The 16815-nt window shown below is 41.9% G+C and overlaps 1 protein-coding gene across 4 annotated transcripts in view; it reads left to right on the top strand.

Annotated features, from left to right (window-relative positions):
* The first annotated feature begins 2694 nt into the window (after positions 1-2694).
* LOC115198622 (N-alpha-acetyltransferase 40) overlaps positions 2695-16815 on the top strand; it is a 31991-nt gene continuing 17870 nt past the window's right edge. The window contains exons 1-2 of one of the 4 annotated variants that reach the window (XM_029760699.1): positions 2695-3108; positions 4494-4589. In XM_029760699.1, coding sequence (XP_029616559.1) covers positions 3103-3108; positions 4494-4589 — 102 coding nt within the window. In that variant the 5' untranslated portion in view covers positions 2695-3102. Of the gene's footprint in view, positions 3562-4493; positions 4590-16815 lie in introns of all 4 variants that reach the window. The other 3 variants (XM_029760698.1, XM_029760697.1, XM_029760696.1) reach the window with 3 other exon arrangements.

Below are 16815 nucleotides of genomic sequence, written 5' to 3'. Positions count from 1 at the left end.
ATATGAAAATATGATGAATTTTATGTGTAATTGATTACTAGAGATTTGATAAAATAATAATTGGACTAATATTCATATACTAACTTGCACACCCAGAGGTAGAGGGAAATAAGAGGTGGGAAAATAATAAATACGCATTTTCTGAGTTGGTCCCTTTTATGGATCATTTGATGAAGATGAGGTTTAAGCATTATTAAACTGTCTACAAAGTCTGGGCAATTGTCTCAGTAACTGACTGGAGTGTGTCCACTTTTGGTTAACTTGCCCTTGGGGCGGCAGGTAGCCTAGTAGTTAGAGCGTTGGGCCAGTAACCAAAAGGTTGCTGAATCGAATCCCCGAGCTGACCTCCCGCGCATATTACATCCGGGTTGGTTTACAAACCCCATTGACAATGCATGGGAAACTGTTTAGGGCCGTGAGCAAAAGAATCCCCGGCTGCCGCTCAAATTAATGTGAGACAGGTAAAGAGAGAGAATAGCCAAGGAGTCCAGTAGCCTAAGGGTTGTGTCACTTGGAACATCATGAAGAGCTGAAAGGAATGGATAGGTATAGGCCTAAGCAATATGGTAGTAACTTCAACATGCTAGGAGGAATACTAATACTCACTTCCATATTGCTTATACCTATCCAATCCTTACAGATCTACAGTGCCATGCAGGGGCCAGACCAGGGTTGTTTCTGGACAGGCCGTTAGTAATTCCTGTGTAACCAAAACAGTAGTAGCCTGAAAGCCATAACAGAAATTGTCATTCATGTAATGAATTTCATGCCCTGACCTGCTTCTCGCCTCTCTCCACAAATGCCATCTCTAGTTGCGAGACAGATTACCCCAAGACAAAGGGTTGTGGACGGGGCCGTGTGTGTGTGTGTGTGTGTGTGTGTGTGTGTGTGTGTGTTAAGAATACACCATAGGCCTGTAGAAAACTCTCAACATATGGATGTCCACAACCATATAAAGGGATCTTGTAAGCTACACACTGGAAAGGCCTACCCAAGCAACGGTGCACATAGCTAATCATATCAAATGGCTCCTGAGTGGCGCAGTGGTCTAAGGCACTGTATCTCAGTGCTATAGGTGTCACTACAGACCCTGGTTTGATTCTGAGCTGTATCACCACTGGCTGTCATCAGGGAGTCCCATAGGGGGGCGCACAATTGGCCAAGTGTCATCCGGGTCAGGGAAGGGTTTGGCCGGGGTAGGCCGTTATTGCAAATAAGAATTTGTTCTTAACTGAATTACCTAGTTAAATAAAGGTTAAAAAATCTATAATAATTAGCTATTGAAACTATCAATTTATTCAACAGCAGCAGTTTTATGTTCTGCAATTAAGGTTTAAGTGTAGAAATTAATGATTTTTTACTCGAAAATGCATGATGAATAATTATGGCAAGGCAGTAATTAATGTAGACGTTCTAATGGTCCATCCATGCTAATGTTCATTTGTCAAACGCCACCTTGTGGCCAAATGAGGCATTGTACAACCCATGAACGACCTGAAGATCAAAGATGAAAAGTTATAATAATTGACATTTATTTTAAAACGTTTATTTCGCCTATAATAAACAACCTTAATGCAAGATCTTAAATAAGAAAATCGTGTTATATTCGTTTGAGGGAACATATTTCTACCCACTTAGTTACATATTGCTGTAGGCCTAAGTGACACCATGAAAGTTTGGATGTTGCCACACACATACCTACTTGTTAACAAAATTAAGGAAGTTTGCTTTAAAATTATTCATAAATATTATCCTGCCAACCACTATATGAAGAGGTTTACGGAAAACATCAACTCAAATTGTTCCTTTTGTAATGACCACCCAGAAACATTTTTTACAGTTACATTTTAGTCATTTAGCAGACGCTCTTATCCAGAGCGACGGCATACATTTCCATAAAAAAAAATTCCCCCGTGGGAATCGAACCCACAACCCTGGCGTTGCAAACACCATGCTCTACCAACTGAGCCACACGGTGTTGCATCTTTTTTGGCATTGTATTCATGTTAGAAAACTGTGGCAAGACATCAGTAGATTTATAATCGAACACATTTATGAAGATCTTACACTATTGTGTAGAGATGTACTGCTTGGATTCTTTACCTACGATAGAAATAAGCTGAAACATTTTATGTAATTAATTTAATTATTCTTTTGGCCAAATTTCATATTCACAAATGTAAATTTACAAACAAAACACCACATTTTCTTACCTTACAAAGATACATTTAACTGTATTTTAAGACAATTAAATACTCTACTAACAAAAAAGCTGTTAGAATAATAAGTGTATGTATGTCACTTAAGATCCTTGTGTAATGTGATATTGTACTCCCTAGCCCAATTGTCCTTTGTATATTATTTATATACAGTTGTGTTCCCACGTGTACTTCCTGTATTTATTTGTTGTTAATTTTATATATATATATATATATATATATATATAATAATAATATTACTACAGTGTAGATGGACATTATTGAGTATAAGGCTTTGGACAACCATGCCTCAATAGCCATAATTTTTTGGGCTCCAAAACGTAGCCGAACTTCAGACCCTCTTAAATAGTTACCAGAATCATTATTCATATTTCCACAACAAGTGAGAAAAACATGAATACAGTTTTTTATATAGCCATTTTGCAGAGTGAATTCAAGAATAATAGTTGTCTGGTTTCTTTCTTTATTGACCCCCTACAAGCTGATGTCGTCATTTCCCCAATGCTTAAGAGGAAACGATATTGTCGTTAATGTTGGTCTGAGAAGAGTAGTAAAAGAAAGAGGGAGGAAAGGATAGAGAAAAGGGAGCAGGGCCAAGAGACGTAAATCAACCCTTTCTCTTGGCGCCAAATAATATAAAACGTGATTAAACGTTTAATTCCGTCGATTAACGTTAATGTAAGCAATCGTGGGCATATTGTTATTTGTAGCCAGTTGAGGTAACGCGGTAGTTAGCTTGCTAAATATCTAGCAACGCAATCATTTTACCTAATCTTGCCCCACTCAAGAAACATTAATTTGGCGAGCTAGTTAGCTATATCAATACAACAGCTTGCAAGATAGCTAGCTAGTTTCTTCAAGGCGGTCGTTATAATACAGCAATATGGGGGTGAGTTTTGACCGTCTGTCCGTGTATTTGTGAAAAGGTGAATGCTTCCATCAAACAAAGACAGCGTCCAAAATCATGATCCCGTGAATGCGTGATGGAGAGACAACGGAATGGATGGCTGGCAGGCACACCATTAACCAGCTCCAAAATAACCCCTTTTTGTGATAGTTAAAACAATCTTTTGCACTGGTTTTATTTGGTCCAGTGTTGCCCCAATGCAACGCTCTCCCGTGCGGTGTGTTTGTTTTCAGGTGTGGTACTACCTGAACTTGGTAGCCACGTAACTAGCTTGACATGAATCAATTTTCACCAAGGCTTCGCACTGTATCATACCATAGTCGAGATTATGCAAGGTGGGAGGCTCGACTCTTAGCTACCTGTTTAGAACATTTGAGAAGTAGTAAGTAACCTGATGCTTTTTAAGTCACGTTTCACAACCTACATCTAGCTGGGGTAAGAAGTCGCTAACTAACGTTACCTACCTAACTGTTAGTTAGCTGTTTGTTTGTTAGCTAGCTGTTTGTTTGTTAGCTAGCTGTGTTTGTTTGTTAGCTAGCTGTTTGTTAGCTAGCTGTTTGTTTGTTAGCTAGCTGTTTGTTAGCTAGCTGTTTGTTAGCTAGCTGTTTGTTAGCTAGCTGTTTGTTAGCTAGCTGTGTTTGTTTGTTAGCTAGCTGTTTGTTTGTTTGTTAGCTAGCTGTTTGTTTGTTTGTTAGCCAGCCGCTTGTTTGTGTGTTAGCCAGCCGCTTGTTTGTGTGCTAGCCAGCCGCTTGTTTGTGTGCTAGCCAGCCGCTTGTTTGTGTGCTAGCCAGCCGCTTGTTTGTGTGCTAGCCAGCCGCTTGTTTGTGTGCTAGCCAGCCGCTTGTTTGTGTGCTAGCCAGCCGCTTGTTTGTGTGCTAGCCAGCCGCTTGTTTGTGTGCTAGCCAGCCGCTTGTTTGTGTGCTAGCCAGCCGCTTGTTTGTGTGCTAGCCAGCCGCTTGTTTGTGTGCTAGCCAGCCGTTTGTTTGTGTGCTAGCCAGCCGTTTGTTTGCTAGCCAGCCAGCCAACCGTTTGTTTGTTTGCCGGCCAACTTTGTTTGCTAGCTAAAACACTTGCACCTCCAGCTAATTTTTCACGTGCTCAGAATCTCTAGGAAGGTCTCATTCTAGGTGTGGAGAAAGTTCTGGCCAGCATTCTACTCTCATGCCAACACAGTGAAACTAACATTCGGATTGCGCAAGAGGCACTAAACCGTGTCTCTGGCCTTTCATCAATATCGGGACACATGTCCCTCACTTCACTCATGCACACAAACACACTACTGCTGCAGCCTTCTGCTTGAAGATAGACCAACTGACATTTTTATTTTCCATCTGTAACTGTACCTCTCTCCCCTCATACCTCTCCAGAGGAAGTCAAACAAGGCGAAGGAGAAGAAACAGGCTCGCCTGGCGGAGAGGGCAGCCATGGATGCTGTGTGTGCCAAGGTGGACACAGCAAATAAGGTAAGTCCTTATGTGCATTGCATCAACCAATGGTTGCGTGCCACATCATTGAATGTTTATATGCACACTAATATTCAGTGGTGTAAAGTACTTAAAGCTACAATAGGCTTTTTTCACACCCCCAACAGACAACTTCCTCCCGTGCCAAGCAGTGTATGACGATATCCGGTTGTCGTCTAGTCTTCCGCAAAATTCGATCATGGAGTTTACCCAGTCACTACTCAATTTGCATGGGTGATGTGGCTATCGTTCACGAACATTCCCAGACGAAGAGATCTAAACTTGATAAAGAATACAATTTCTTCCACAAACATATCTTCAACTATCAAGGTAAGTTAGTGCTTGAAGTGACCAGTTGAGAACTAGCTAGCTAACGGTAGCTAAGACATTACCAAATTTATTAGTGCTAACTTTACTTAATATTTGTCAGACTTAGTTACCATTAATTAGTTGTCTAGCTATTTGGCCAGCCACTGTGTATATTATTTGTTTCTAGTAAGCAACGTAGCTAGCTAGACCCATCTCAGTAACATTAAGAGTATCAATTTTAATTGATGTACGCTAATAAATTACATCTCACCTAACACTTTTTTTTCTTTTCTTGCTCTGTTTTGAATGGGCAGTGTAAAACATAATAGACCAGGAGGAGGCAGTGGTAGTATGGACAAGGTGTCACAGGTCAATGAGGAGCCCCATTTACTGCAGGTTACGAGATATGATAGGCAGTTTAGGTCTTCTTGTTGATGCGGTTGCAGTTTACCTGTATTTTGCTCATATGTTCAAAATAATTAAACTCTGTATTGATTCTCATGTACCTGGACATGCAGTAGGCCTAGTTCCTTTGTTACTGATCTGAGCTTGTATAACATTTAAAATGTAGTATAGTAAACTTTTAGTAGTTGGTCAGTTACATTTTAATGTGTGAATTGAAGAGAAGGAATCATGACCTTGCTGATCAAGAACAGTGTATCACAACTATGTGATGATTCCCCCCCCCCCCCCCGCATGTTGTTTTAGATCACATTGCAAGGAGCCTGTCATCATAAACCGCTTCTCCTGTTCATGTGCAGCTCAGAGATTTGTGCAATCATCTGGTGGCTCTTCCAGATTGCACATTACACCATAATGGTCAAGTTTTGAAATTGAGAATTTTTCATATTGTCAGAGAGAACACACATTTTGTATTTAAGCTCATATTACTGTACATTGTTTGACCAGGGAATTCGACCAGAGCTCGCTGATAATGGTTGAGGAAGCCAAGGACATCAGGCAGGAGTGGCATTAAATCCACTATTTACCAAGCATTCCCTGGTGAGTTACAATTGTCTGTTTAAACGGGTTGGCATCCCCAGGCTGACACGTTGCCTTCACTCGTGTTGAACTTTATTGTACTAAAGTTTTATGGTCTTGACTGACATTCATCCCTTGTCTATGCTTTGTGTGTTTCAGGGCCTCTTCCTGACATGACGGTGCTGTCTGCTGGACCAAGTTTGAGGAGCATGAGACCGCAACCTGCCATTGCCAAGGTGCTGCATGGACTGGAAGAAATTACTCTGGTTGACTCTAGATTTGTTCCAGTGCCCCGTGGGGTCAATGCTGTCATAGTGTCCCCCAACTGTCACCCCAAGAGATTCTAAAGCATCCAGATGCTCCTGCATTCCCCCAACTCACAGTAAAAGAAAGGCAATTGCAGTCTGCCTGTCTACTATGGAAGGAAATGAGGAAACCATGTGTGACTGACTGCTAGCCGGTTCAGCGAGGCATGCCACGTGCGTGGGGAGTCATCTAGCCAGGCCCTAGCCATGAGAATGCTTAAAGGTGAACGGCAAGTCCAGGGCCAACCAGCTGTAACCAGTTTAGATTGGTGCGACTTCAATACAAGCACTAGACGTGACATTACAGTAGAGATCGTTTGGAGAGATGCTTTAATAGCAGAGATTGACTTCTACACCTACATGGACGTGTACCTTAAGATATATATTGTTGCAGGTCAGCCAGTCTTACTTGGCAGGCAAAATAAATGTTGCCCAAGGAAATGTACATACACTATATATTCAAAGGTATGTGGACACCCCTTAAAATTAGTGGATTTGGCTATTTCAGCCACACCCGTTGCTGACAGGTGTATAACATCGAGCACACAGCCATACAGCCTGCGTAGACAAACATTGGCAGTAGAATGGCCTTACTGAAGAGCTCAGTGACATTCAAAGTGGCACCGTCATAGGATGCCACCTTTCCAATAAGTCAGTTAATCAAATTTTGGCCCTGCTAGAGCTGCCCCATTTAAGTGCTGTTATTGCGAAGTGGAAACGTCTGGGCGCAACAATGGCTCAGCTGCGAAGTGGTAGGCCACACAAGCTCACAGAACAGGCCCTCCGAGTGCTGAAGCGCGTAAAAATCGTCTGTCCTCGGTTGCAACACTCACGACAGAGTTCCAAAATACCTCTAGAAGCAACGTCCGCACAACTGTTCGTCGGGAGCTTCATTAAATGGGTTTAGATCACCATGAACAATGGCAGCCTCGCCGCCATTGGACTCAGGAGCAGTGGAAACGCGTTCTCTGGCAGTCCGACAGCCCCTTCCAGTGACGGGAAATCTTAATGCTATAGCATACAATGACATTCTAGACGATTTTGTGCTTTCAACTTTGTGGCAACAGTTTGGGGAAGGCTCTTTCAGCCTGACAATGTCCCTGTGCACAAAGCGAGGTCCATACATAAATTATTTGTCGAGATTGGTGAGGAAGAACTCGACTGGCCTGCACAGAGCCCTGACCTCAACCCCATCAAATACCTTTGGGATGATTTGGAACGCCGACTGTGAGCCAGGCCTAATCGCCCAACATCAGTGCCCGACCTCACTAATGCTCTTGTGGCTGAATGGACTCAAGTCCCTGAAGCAATGTTCCAACGTCTAGTGGAAAGCCTTACCAGAAGAGTGGAGGCTGTTATAGCATCAAAGAGGGGACATTTACGTCATTTAGCAGACGCTCTTATCCAGAGCGACTTACAAATTGGTGCATTTACCTTTATGATATTCAGTGGAACAACCACTTTACAATAGTACATCTATATCTTTTTTTGGGGGGGGGGGGGGTTTCAGGTGTCTACGGAAGGTGGTGATTGACTCCGCTGTCCTGGCGTCGTGAGGGAGCTTGTTCCACCATTGGGGTGCCAGAGCAGCGAACAGTTTTGACTAGGCTGAGCAGGAACTGTTTCCAGAGGTAAGGGGGCCAGCAGGCCAGAGGACCAACTCCATATTAATACCCATGATTTTGGAAGAGATGTTTGATGAGCAGGTGTCCACATACTTTTGGTTGTGTACTGTATATAACTATTTACAATTGTATGTAAAGGAGATTATTTTAACAAATGTGTTATCTTGTTTCTCTCCCGTCTGGCAGTTGGTAGGTAGAGCATGGTGTTTGCGTCGCTGGGGTTGTGGGTTCGAGTCCCACGGGTGACCAGTAAGAAAATGTATGCACTCACTACTGTAAGTTGTTCTGGATAAGAGTGTCTGCTAAATGACTAAAATGTAAGCAACATTGTAATAGAGTATTCTACTGATTGAATTGTGTGATCTTTGTTATTTTATGACAGGCTAAATATGTCACAGAATGAATATTCAATGTATTTAATAATAAAATCAAATGTAACAATGTTCTAACAGATTAATGCGTTATGCAAATACTACATCCCAAAACACCATCTTATTCTTAACCTAACAATACATATTCAAAATACAAATGATTCAAAATGTATCTTTTCTGAACAGATCAATTTATAATGATCACAAAACATGTACACGTTGGTATAAAGCTGTTATTTATAATGACATAATATAACAAGTGATACACTGATATGACATTTTTGGCCGATACCGATATTTAACTTGCCAAACAACCTGATACTGATAACGGATATTTAACATTTTAGCTGCCTTTTAAGCATTCTATTTTAAGCATTCATTCTACAGTTAAGTAGTTAACACACATGGACGCAGTAGTCTAAGGCACTGCATCTCCGTGCAAGACATGTCACTACAGTTCCTGGTTCGAATCCAGGTTTTATCACATCCGGCTGTGATTGGGAGTTCCATAGGGCGGCGCACAATTAAGCCAGGGTAGGCCGTCATTGTAAATAAGAATTTGTTCTTAACTGACTTGCCTAGTTAAAGGTTACACACCACACTGACAAAAGTTATTTTGTTGGAAACGTATGTCCCAATTACCAGTAAAACAACATTTATTTCACTTGCTGTGCTGTTTCGTAAATTTGTTCAGTCGTTTCATTCTCAACCAGGATTTCTATGGAACGCCATTTGGGTCTTGGCATGTCAAAAAAGATACACGTCAAATAAGCTTGTTGACCAATCAGGACTTGAATATGACTGCAGGTCACATAATTAATGCGTTCATAAATGTTTTACGTAGTTATTACACATTGATTACACTCACTTTTATTTTATGTCACATCGATACGTATGCTATGATGCTGGTAAAGTAGTCTCGCGCACCTACAGTGCCGGTCATAAAACAAAGCTAGCTAGCTCATGGATGCAAACAATGTTCTTCCCCAAAAACATAGCAAAACGACAATCTGTTTCAGTAGCTATAGTTAGTTAGCTAGCTAACTATATAGCGAGGTGTCATCTAAAATAACCTTAATTTATAAGACAGTTCTTATTTGATTAATGGTGGTTAGACCCAGCTATGTGAAGCTAGCCACAATAGTGGACTTTGCGGTTAGCCTTCAATAAAAGTGGGTCATTGACAGTGACGCAAATTAATATAAATAGTAGAATTATGCCATAATTGAATAGATCATGCTAAACGAGGATGTTATATAAAATCGACAGACAATTTGTTAATTTGACATTAATCACACTGGATGTATTATACTTTAGAATTGCATTGGGGGCATACATGCAGCCTTACCTATGGATTGTGGATCAATGACATGGGGTATCAGTCTACTTAATAACACCCGGAGAACATTAGCATTGTAGCTCTTATTGAGGGACTGTGAATTGAGCCACATTTATTGTCAACCTATGTGTATTGTACACTATTCCAGAGGAGAAACAATACTGCGTGGATGTTTGAGTCTGATAACTGAGGACTTTGTGAAAAAATATATTGGGTATTGAGTAGACTGATACCCCATTTCATTGATCCCCAATCCTTAGTTAAAGCTGTTACAGTGCAATATGAATGTCAATACACACAATAGGCTGGACTGGGGAGATTTCACACAGTCAGTCCTGCGATAAGAGCTACAACGCTAATATTTGCGTAAACTCTTCACAGTTGTGTTCTGTGGGTGTCATTGAGTAGACTGATACCCAATTTCATTGCTTCACCATCCAACCTTGTTTAACATTATCTAGTCTATATATGACATGATTCTACCCATTGTAACCTGCATCACTTTATTTTGAAGGCAAACTGCAAATTCCACTATTGTGCCTAATCCTTATTGTGGCTAGCTTCACAACACATAACTCGATCCGGTCGAGCTTCATCTGGCTAGTGAGGCTATCTGACTGCTTATAACGTTAGTTTTGGGCAACAGGGTTAAGTAGCTGGCTAGCAATTTATTTTCATGAACTGAAGTTCAATTTCAATAGGCAAACCTAGCTACCTAGCTAATGCTTACAAGGATTCCTAAATTACTGCTAAGAATAGTGAAAATGACTGCAGTTTCTACTGGTCGTTGTTTTCAGGCTGGTTGTATTGGTGCTAGCTAGGTAACGTACCAAGCTAAAGCTAGCTACCTACCCCAGAAGTTGCAGTCGCACAAATAATGCTTTATTACCAACGCGGTATTGTAAACACATCGTTCGTGGCCGGTGTTTGCTTGTTTGCAGACTTTTTTGTACAGCTTTGACAGTGCTACTGATGGTAGCAGTGGCGCTTAGCTTGCACGTGCAAATTCAGAAAACACAACATTCTATAATAGAATGGTGTTATTTGAGGTGTCAAATTAAAAGCTTATTTTACACTTCAAGTAGTGTTATTTGACGTATCTTTTTTGACATGCAAAGACCCAAACGGCGTTCCATAGTATGTCGTGAAGCTAATGGCAGTGACGTATGCATGTTTGCTTTGACATTGGCTTTTCACATCAGTGTTAAACTAGACATCGTGCCGATACCGATGTAGGCATTTTTTAGCTAATATCGTCCGATTCCGATATACCGTGCATCCCTAAATTGAACTAACAAAAGTATTAACGTAACATGTAAAGTGTTGGTTCCATGTTTCATGAGCTGAAATAAAGATCCCAGAAATGTTCCATATGCACAAAAAGCTTATTTCTCTCAAATGTTGTGCACAAATTTGTTTACTTCCCTGTTAGTTTAGCATTTCTCCTTTGCCAAGATAATTCATCCACCTGACAGGTGTGACATATGAAGAAGCTGATTAAACAGCATAATTATTACACAGGTGCGCCTTGTGATGAGGACAATAAAAGGTGACAGATGTCTCAAGTTGAGGGAGTGTGCAGTTCGCATGCTGACTGCAGGAATGTCTAACAGAGCTGTTGCCAGATAATTGAATGTTAATTTCTCAACCATAAGCCACCTCCAACGTAGTTTTAAAGAATTTGGCTTGGCCTGGCTCCCAAGAGTGTGGGCCTATGCCCTCCCAGGCGAACCCATGGCTGTGCCCCTGCCCAGTCATGCGAAATCCATAAATTAGGGCCTAATGAGTTTTTCAATTGACAGATTTCCTTCTATGAACTGTAACTGAGTAAAATCTTTGAAATTGTTGCGTTTGATTTTATACTGAACAAAAATAACAAATATTTAGTTTGTGTGCACTGCTGTGCTTGAGCATGTTTTCCCACTGGCTTATCACCCTTGAGAATCAGAGGGCCCTGTTAGTTCACTATTTAAGCAGCAGTTCCTCCACAGTTGATTGACACAGCCTGCCAGAGTGAGTAGGATAATCGTGTCCCAGATATGGTATTTCTTCACCCTCCTAATGGTTCTCTCTGCTAGCAATCTCAGATATGCAATGGCTTGCGTTCGCTTGGTGTCTTTCCATGTTAGCCAAGTTGCTCTTTTGAATGGGGGAATGATGAGCGTTGCCCCCACATCTGACAGCATCTTCTCTATGATGAACCCCTTGTCTACCATGAGTCCATCACCAGGCTCAAACAGCTCGAGGATTCCAGATAGACGTGTGATCTCCTGATCAGAGATGGACCCAGTGAAAACCTGGATACAAAGGTGATGGCTCCACAAGGTGCAATCCCAATCAGGCCCTTAAAGGTGATGTGTATTTTGTAAGATTAAAAGGTCTCCTACTGTACTGTCAGAGGAGGGGGTGGCACATCTCAGCTCTGTGCAGTCCAGGATAACTGGAGTACAACTTTGAACTTGTCAGGCCTGCCTGCCTGCACCTGCTCTTTGTACATCCAAGACAAGATACAGGTAGTTGGTCCAGTTTATTATAATGCGGCTTACTGTTCGGACACTCACGCAAAATATGTCCGCCACCTCCTTCAGACCAGCAGCTCCTCGACAGCATTAAAGAAAAAACTTGTCAATGAGCCGCAGCTTCCTGTTGGGCCTTGGTGTTGCGCTTCCCATTCCAGCCTTCTGGGACTTGGACTAGTAGATTAACCTGGGGGCAATGGACTCCCAGAACACCATGAAGACCTGAGTGGAACTGGGTATAGAACCTGAAGTTGTCATCAGATGCACAGAATTTTTGCAGCTGGAGATGGTGAACAGAGCGCTGTTGGACTTGTAGCTCTAGCTCCTTGATTCGATCCAGTGGAGCATCCAACACACCCATAGAAAAGGGGGTAATTTATATGGCAAAATTGTATTATTCAGTTTGATTATCAGTATCATGACACAGTAAACCAACTAACTTAGTCTAGTTCTCAGGACAAATGTAATCAAGTATGTTATGGTAGTGCTATTTGGTTAAAGAAATGTTGGTCAAAACTAAGGGGAGGGTGGCTTAAGTTGGAGAGCAGAGTGGGAGAACAGGGAGCATGCAAGCTGGCTAGCGAGTTAGTAGTTTTGTTATTTCAAAAGCTGAATACAGGTAATGCAATATCTGAACTATAGCAACCGTTTGCAGAACTACAGCGCTGAGCTACAACACATCATCAACCATCTGGAAAACCTAAGTTCACGTTACTCACCAGGGAGGGCAGGCAGTCATGGTCCGCTGCAGTCACTTCAGAGGCACCAACACTCGTGTCCATATCGGAGACATCCACTTCCTGTTCTCAGTCGCGCACTTGCTGTATCAGGGAGAGACCCGAGACTGCAGGCTCTTCCCCCAGTCGTTCCAGAGAACCGACAGGGAACTTTCAGTCTTAATGCGAGAACGGCCTTTTTGTGTTAGGTAGATGTTGGCCGGGTTAAAATTCAGACGAAGGTGCTCTCACGTAAAATATTAAAGTCAGAGCCCTCATTCCTTGTATTTGCTCTCACACAGCTGTCATGTAAAGTCGCATCCTTCGGGAAGTTGTGAAATCTGAGGTATGGGTGTTTTTGTTTGTTGCTGGGACACTACACTATCATTGGCGAGAGGACTGTGCAGCCATTATGCTAGCTTGCTAACTCTATGCTGTTGCTAGAAACTGGAACATAAACAACGCCACTTTGCTGAACTTCTGTTCTACAAACCAGAAGCGTGAAAGAATCCTACATGTAACTTTTTGGGCGACCTGACCAAATTCACATAGTAATGTGAGTTAGACTTGCTTTCAATGAGAATGAAAGATCTATAAGAAGCAATAGATCTGTTCTATGTGCGCTATTTGTATGCTTCCCGTTCTTAAGTTGTGTTTTTGCGTCTTTCACTTTTGGTTTTGTACATCAGCTGAAAATACAATATTTTTGATTATGAGAAAGTGCATTCGGAAGGTATTCAGACTCCTTCACTTTCTCCAAATTTTGTTACATTACAGCTTTATTCTAACATTTATTAAATAAATGTTTTTCATCAATCTACACGTAATACCCCATAATGACAAAGCAAAAACTGATTTTTAGAAGTGTTTGCAAATGTAATAAAATAAAGAACAGATCAGGTCCATCCTGTTTCCATTGATCATCCTTAAGATGTTTCAACAACTTGATTGGAGTCGACCTCTGGTAAATTGATTGGACATCATTTGGAACAGCACACACCTGTCGACAGTCTTTCCCCCCCCTCATCAATCTACACACAATACCCCATAATGACAAAAAAAACTGTTTTTTAGAATTTAGAAACTTAAATATCACATTTACATAAGTATTCAGACCCTTTTCTCAAATCAAAGTTTATTTGTCACGTGCGCCGAATACAACAGGTGTAGACCTTACAGTGGAATGCTTACTTACAGACTAACCAATAGTGCAAAAAAGGTATTAGGTGAACAATGGGTAAGTAAAGAAATAAAACAGTAAAAAGACAGGCTATATACAATAGTGAGGCTATAAAAGTAGCGAGGCTACATACAGACACCGGTTAGTCAGGTTGATTGAGGTAGTATGTACATGTAGATATCGTTAACTTCTATGGGCTACGTGGGACGCTAGCGTCCCATCTGCGGGACACAGCCAGTGAAATATCAGGGCGCAAATTCAAAAACAACAAAATGTCATAATTCAACTTTCTCAAACATACAACTATTTTACACCATTTTAAAGATACACTTCTCCTTGATGTAACCACATTGTCCGATTTCAAAAAGGCTTTACAGCGAAAGAAAAACATTAGATTATGTTAGGAGAGTAAATAGACAAAAATAATCACACAGCCATTTTCCAAGCAAGGACATGTCAATAAAACCCAAAACACAGCTAAATGAAGCACTAACCTTTGACGATCTTCATCAGATGACACTCCTAGGACATTATGTTACACAATACATGTATGTTTTGTTCGATAAAGTTCATATTTATATCCAAAAACAGCATTTTACATTGGCGCGTGATGTTCAGAAAATGTATTCCCACCAAAACGTCCGGTGAATGTGCACATCAATTTACAAAAATACTCATCATAAACGTTGGCAAAATATATAACAATTATTTAAAGAATTATAGATGGACTACTCCTGAATGCAACCGCTGTGTCAGATTTTAAAATAGATTTACGGAGAAAGCACATTTTTCAATATTCTGAGTACATAGCTCAGCCATCACAGCAAGCTATTCAGACACCCGCCAAGTTCGGGGCCACCTAAACTCAGTATTAGTATTAGAAATATTCTCTTACCTTTGCTGATCTTCATCAGAATGCACTCCCAGGACTGCTACTTCCAGAAGAAATGTTTTTGTTCGAAATAATTCCTATTTATGTCCAAATACCGCCGTTTTGTTCGTGCGTACAGATCTCTTATCCGAAGGCATAACGCACGAGTGCGGAACCAGAGACAAAGTCATAATGTTCCATTACCGTACTTAGAAGCATGTCAAACGCTGTTTAAAATCAATCTTTATGGTATTTTTAACGTAAAATTGCAATAATATTCCAACCGGACAATAGCATATGCATTCAAGAAGAAAAAGAAGGAACGGCGCGCTCGCAGGATCGAGCATATCCAATCCCTTTGTTGCCAGGCAGTCCACTCAGAAAGTGAGCTCCTATTATCTGCCCAGTGACAGGAGAATGCTCAAACCACTTTCTGAAGACTGTTGACAGCCAATAGAAGCCTTAGGAAGTGCAACGTCCCCCACAGGCACTGTAGTTTCGATAGAGAATCAAAAGAACTACAATTCTCAGACTTTCCACTTCCTGCTTGGATTTCTCAGGTTTTTGCCTGCCGTATGAGTTCTGTTATACTCACAGACACCATTCAAACAGTTTTAGAAGCTTCAGTGTTTTCTATCCAAATCTACTAATAATATGCATATTCTAGTTTCTGGGCCAGAGTAGTAACCTGTTTAAATTGGGTACGTTTTTCATCCGGCCGTGAAAATACTGCCCCCTAGCCCAGACAGGTTAAAGTGACTATGCATATATGATGAACAGAGAGTAGCAGTAGCGTAAAAGAGGGGTTGGTGGGTGGTGGGTAGCGGGACACAATGCAGATAGCCCGGTTAGCCAATGTGCGGGAGCACTGGTTGGTCGTCCCAATTGAGGTGGTATGTACATGAATGTATAGTTAAAGTGACTATGCATATATGATAAACAGAGAGTAGCAGCAGCGTAAAAGAGGGGTTGGTGGGACACAATGCAAATAGTCCGAGTAGCCGTTTGATTACCTGTTCAGGAGTCTTATGGCTTGGGGGTAAAAACTGTTGAGAAGCCTTTTTGTCCGCTTGCCAAGCAGTAGTAGAGAGAACAGTCTATGATTGGGGTGGCTGGGGTCTTTGACAATTTTTAGGGCCTTCCTCTGACACCGCCTGGTGTAGAGGTCCTTGATGGCAGGTAGCTTAGCCCCAGTGATGTACTGGGCCATACGCACTACCCTCTTTAGTGCCTTGTGGTCAGAGGCCGAGCAATTGCCGTACCAGGCAGTGATGCAACCAGTCAGGATCCTCTCGATGTTGCAGCTGTAGAAACCTTTGAGGATCTCAGGACCCATGCCAAATCTTTTTAGTTTCCTGAGGGAATGGGCTTTGTCGTGCACTCTTCAAGACTGTCTTGGTGTGTTTGGACCATTCTAGTTTGTTGTTGATGTGGACACCAAGGAACTTGAAGCACTCAACCTGCTCCACTACAGCCCCGTCGATGAGAATGGGGGCGTGCTCGGTCCTCCTTTTCCTGTAGTCCACAATCATCTCCTTCATCTTGGTTATGTTGAGGGATAGGTTGTTATTCTGGCACCACCCGGCCAGGTCTCTGACCACCTCCCTATAAGCTGTCTCGTCGTTGTCGGTGATCAGGCCTATCACTGTTGTGGCGTCTGCAAACTTAATGATGGTGTTGGAGTAGTGTCTGGCCATGCAGTCGTGGGTGAACAGGGAGTACAGGAGGGGACTGAGTACGCACCCCTGGGGAGCTCCAGTGTTGAGGATCAGCGTGGCAGATGTGTTGCTACCTACCCTCACCACCTGGGGGGCGGCCCGTCAGAACGTCCAGGATCCAGTTGCAGAGGAAGGTGTTTAGTCCCAGGATCCTTAGCTTAGTGATGAGCTTTAAGGGTACTATGATGTTGAACGCTGAGCTGTAATCAATGAACAGCATTCTCACATAAGTGTTCCTTTTGTCCAGGTGGGAAAGGGCAGTGTGGAGTGCAATAGAGATTGCATCATCTGT

This window comes from Salmo trutta, chromosome 8 (assembly GCF_901001165.1).
Source record: "Salmo trutta chromosome 8, fSalTru1.1, whole genome shotgun sequence".
In the NCBI taxonomy this organism is placed as follows: Eukaryota; Metazoa; Chordata; class Actinopteri; order Salmoniformes; family Salmonidae; genus Salmo; species Salmo trutta.
This window is presented reverse-complemented; position numbering and strand designations above follow the sequence as displayed.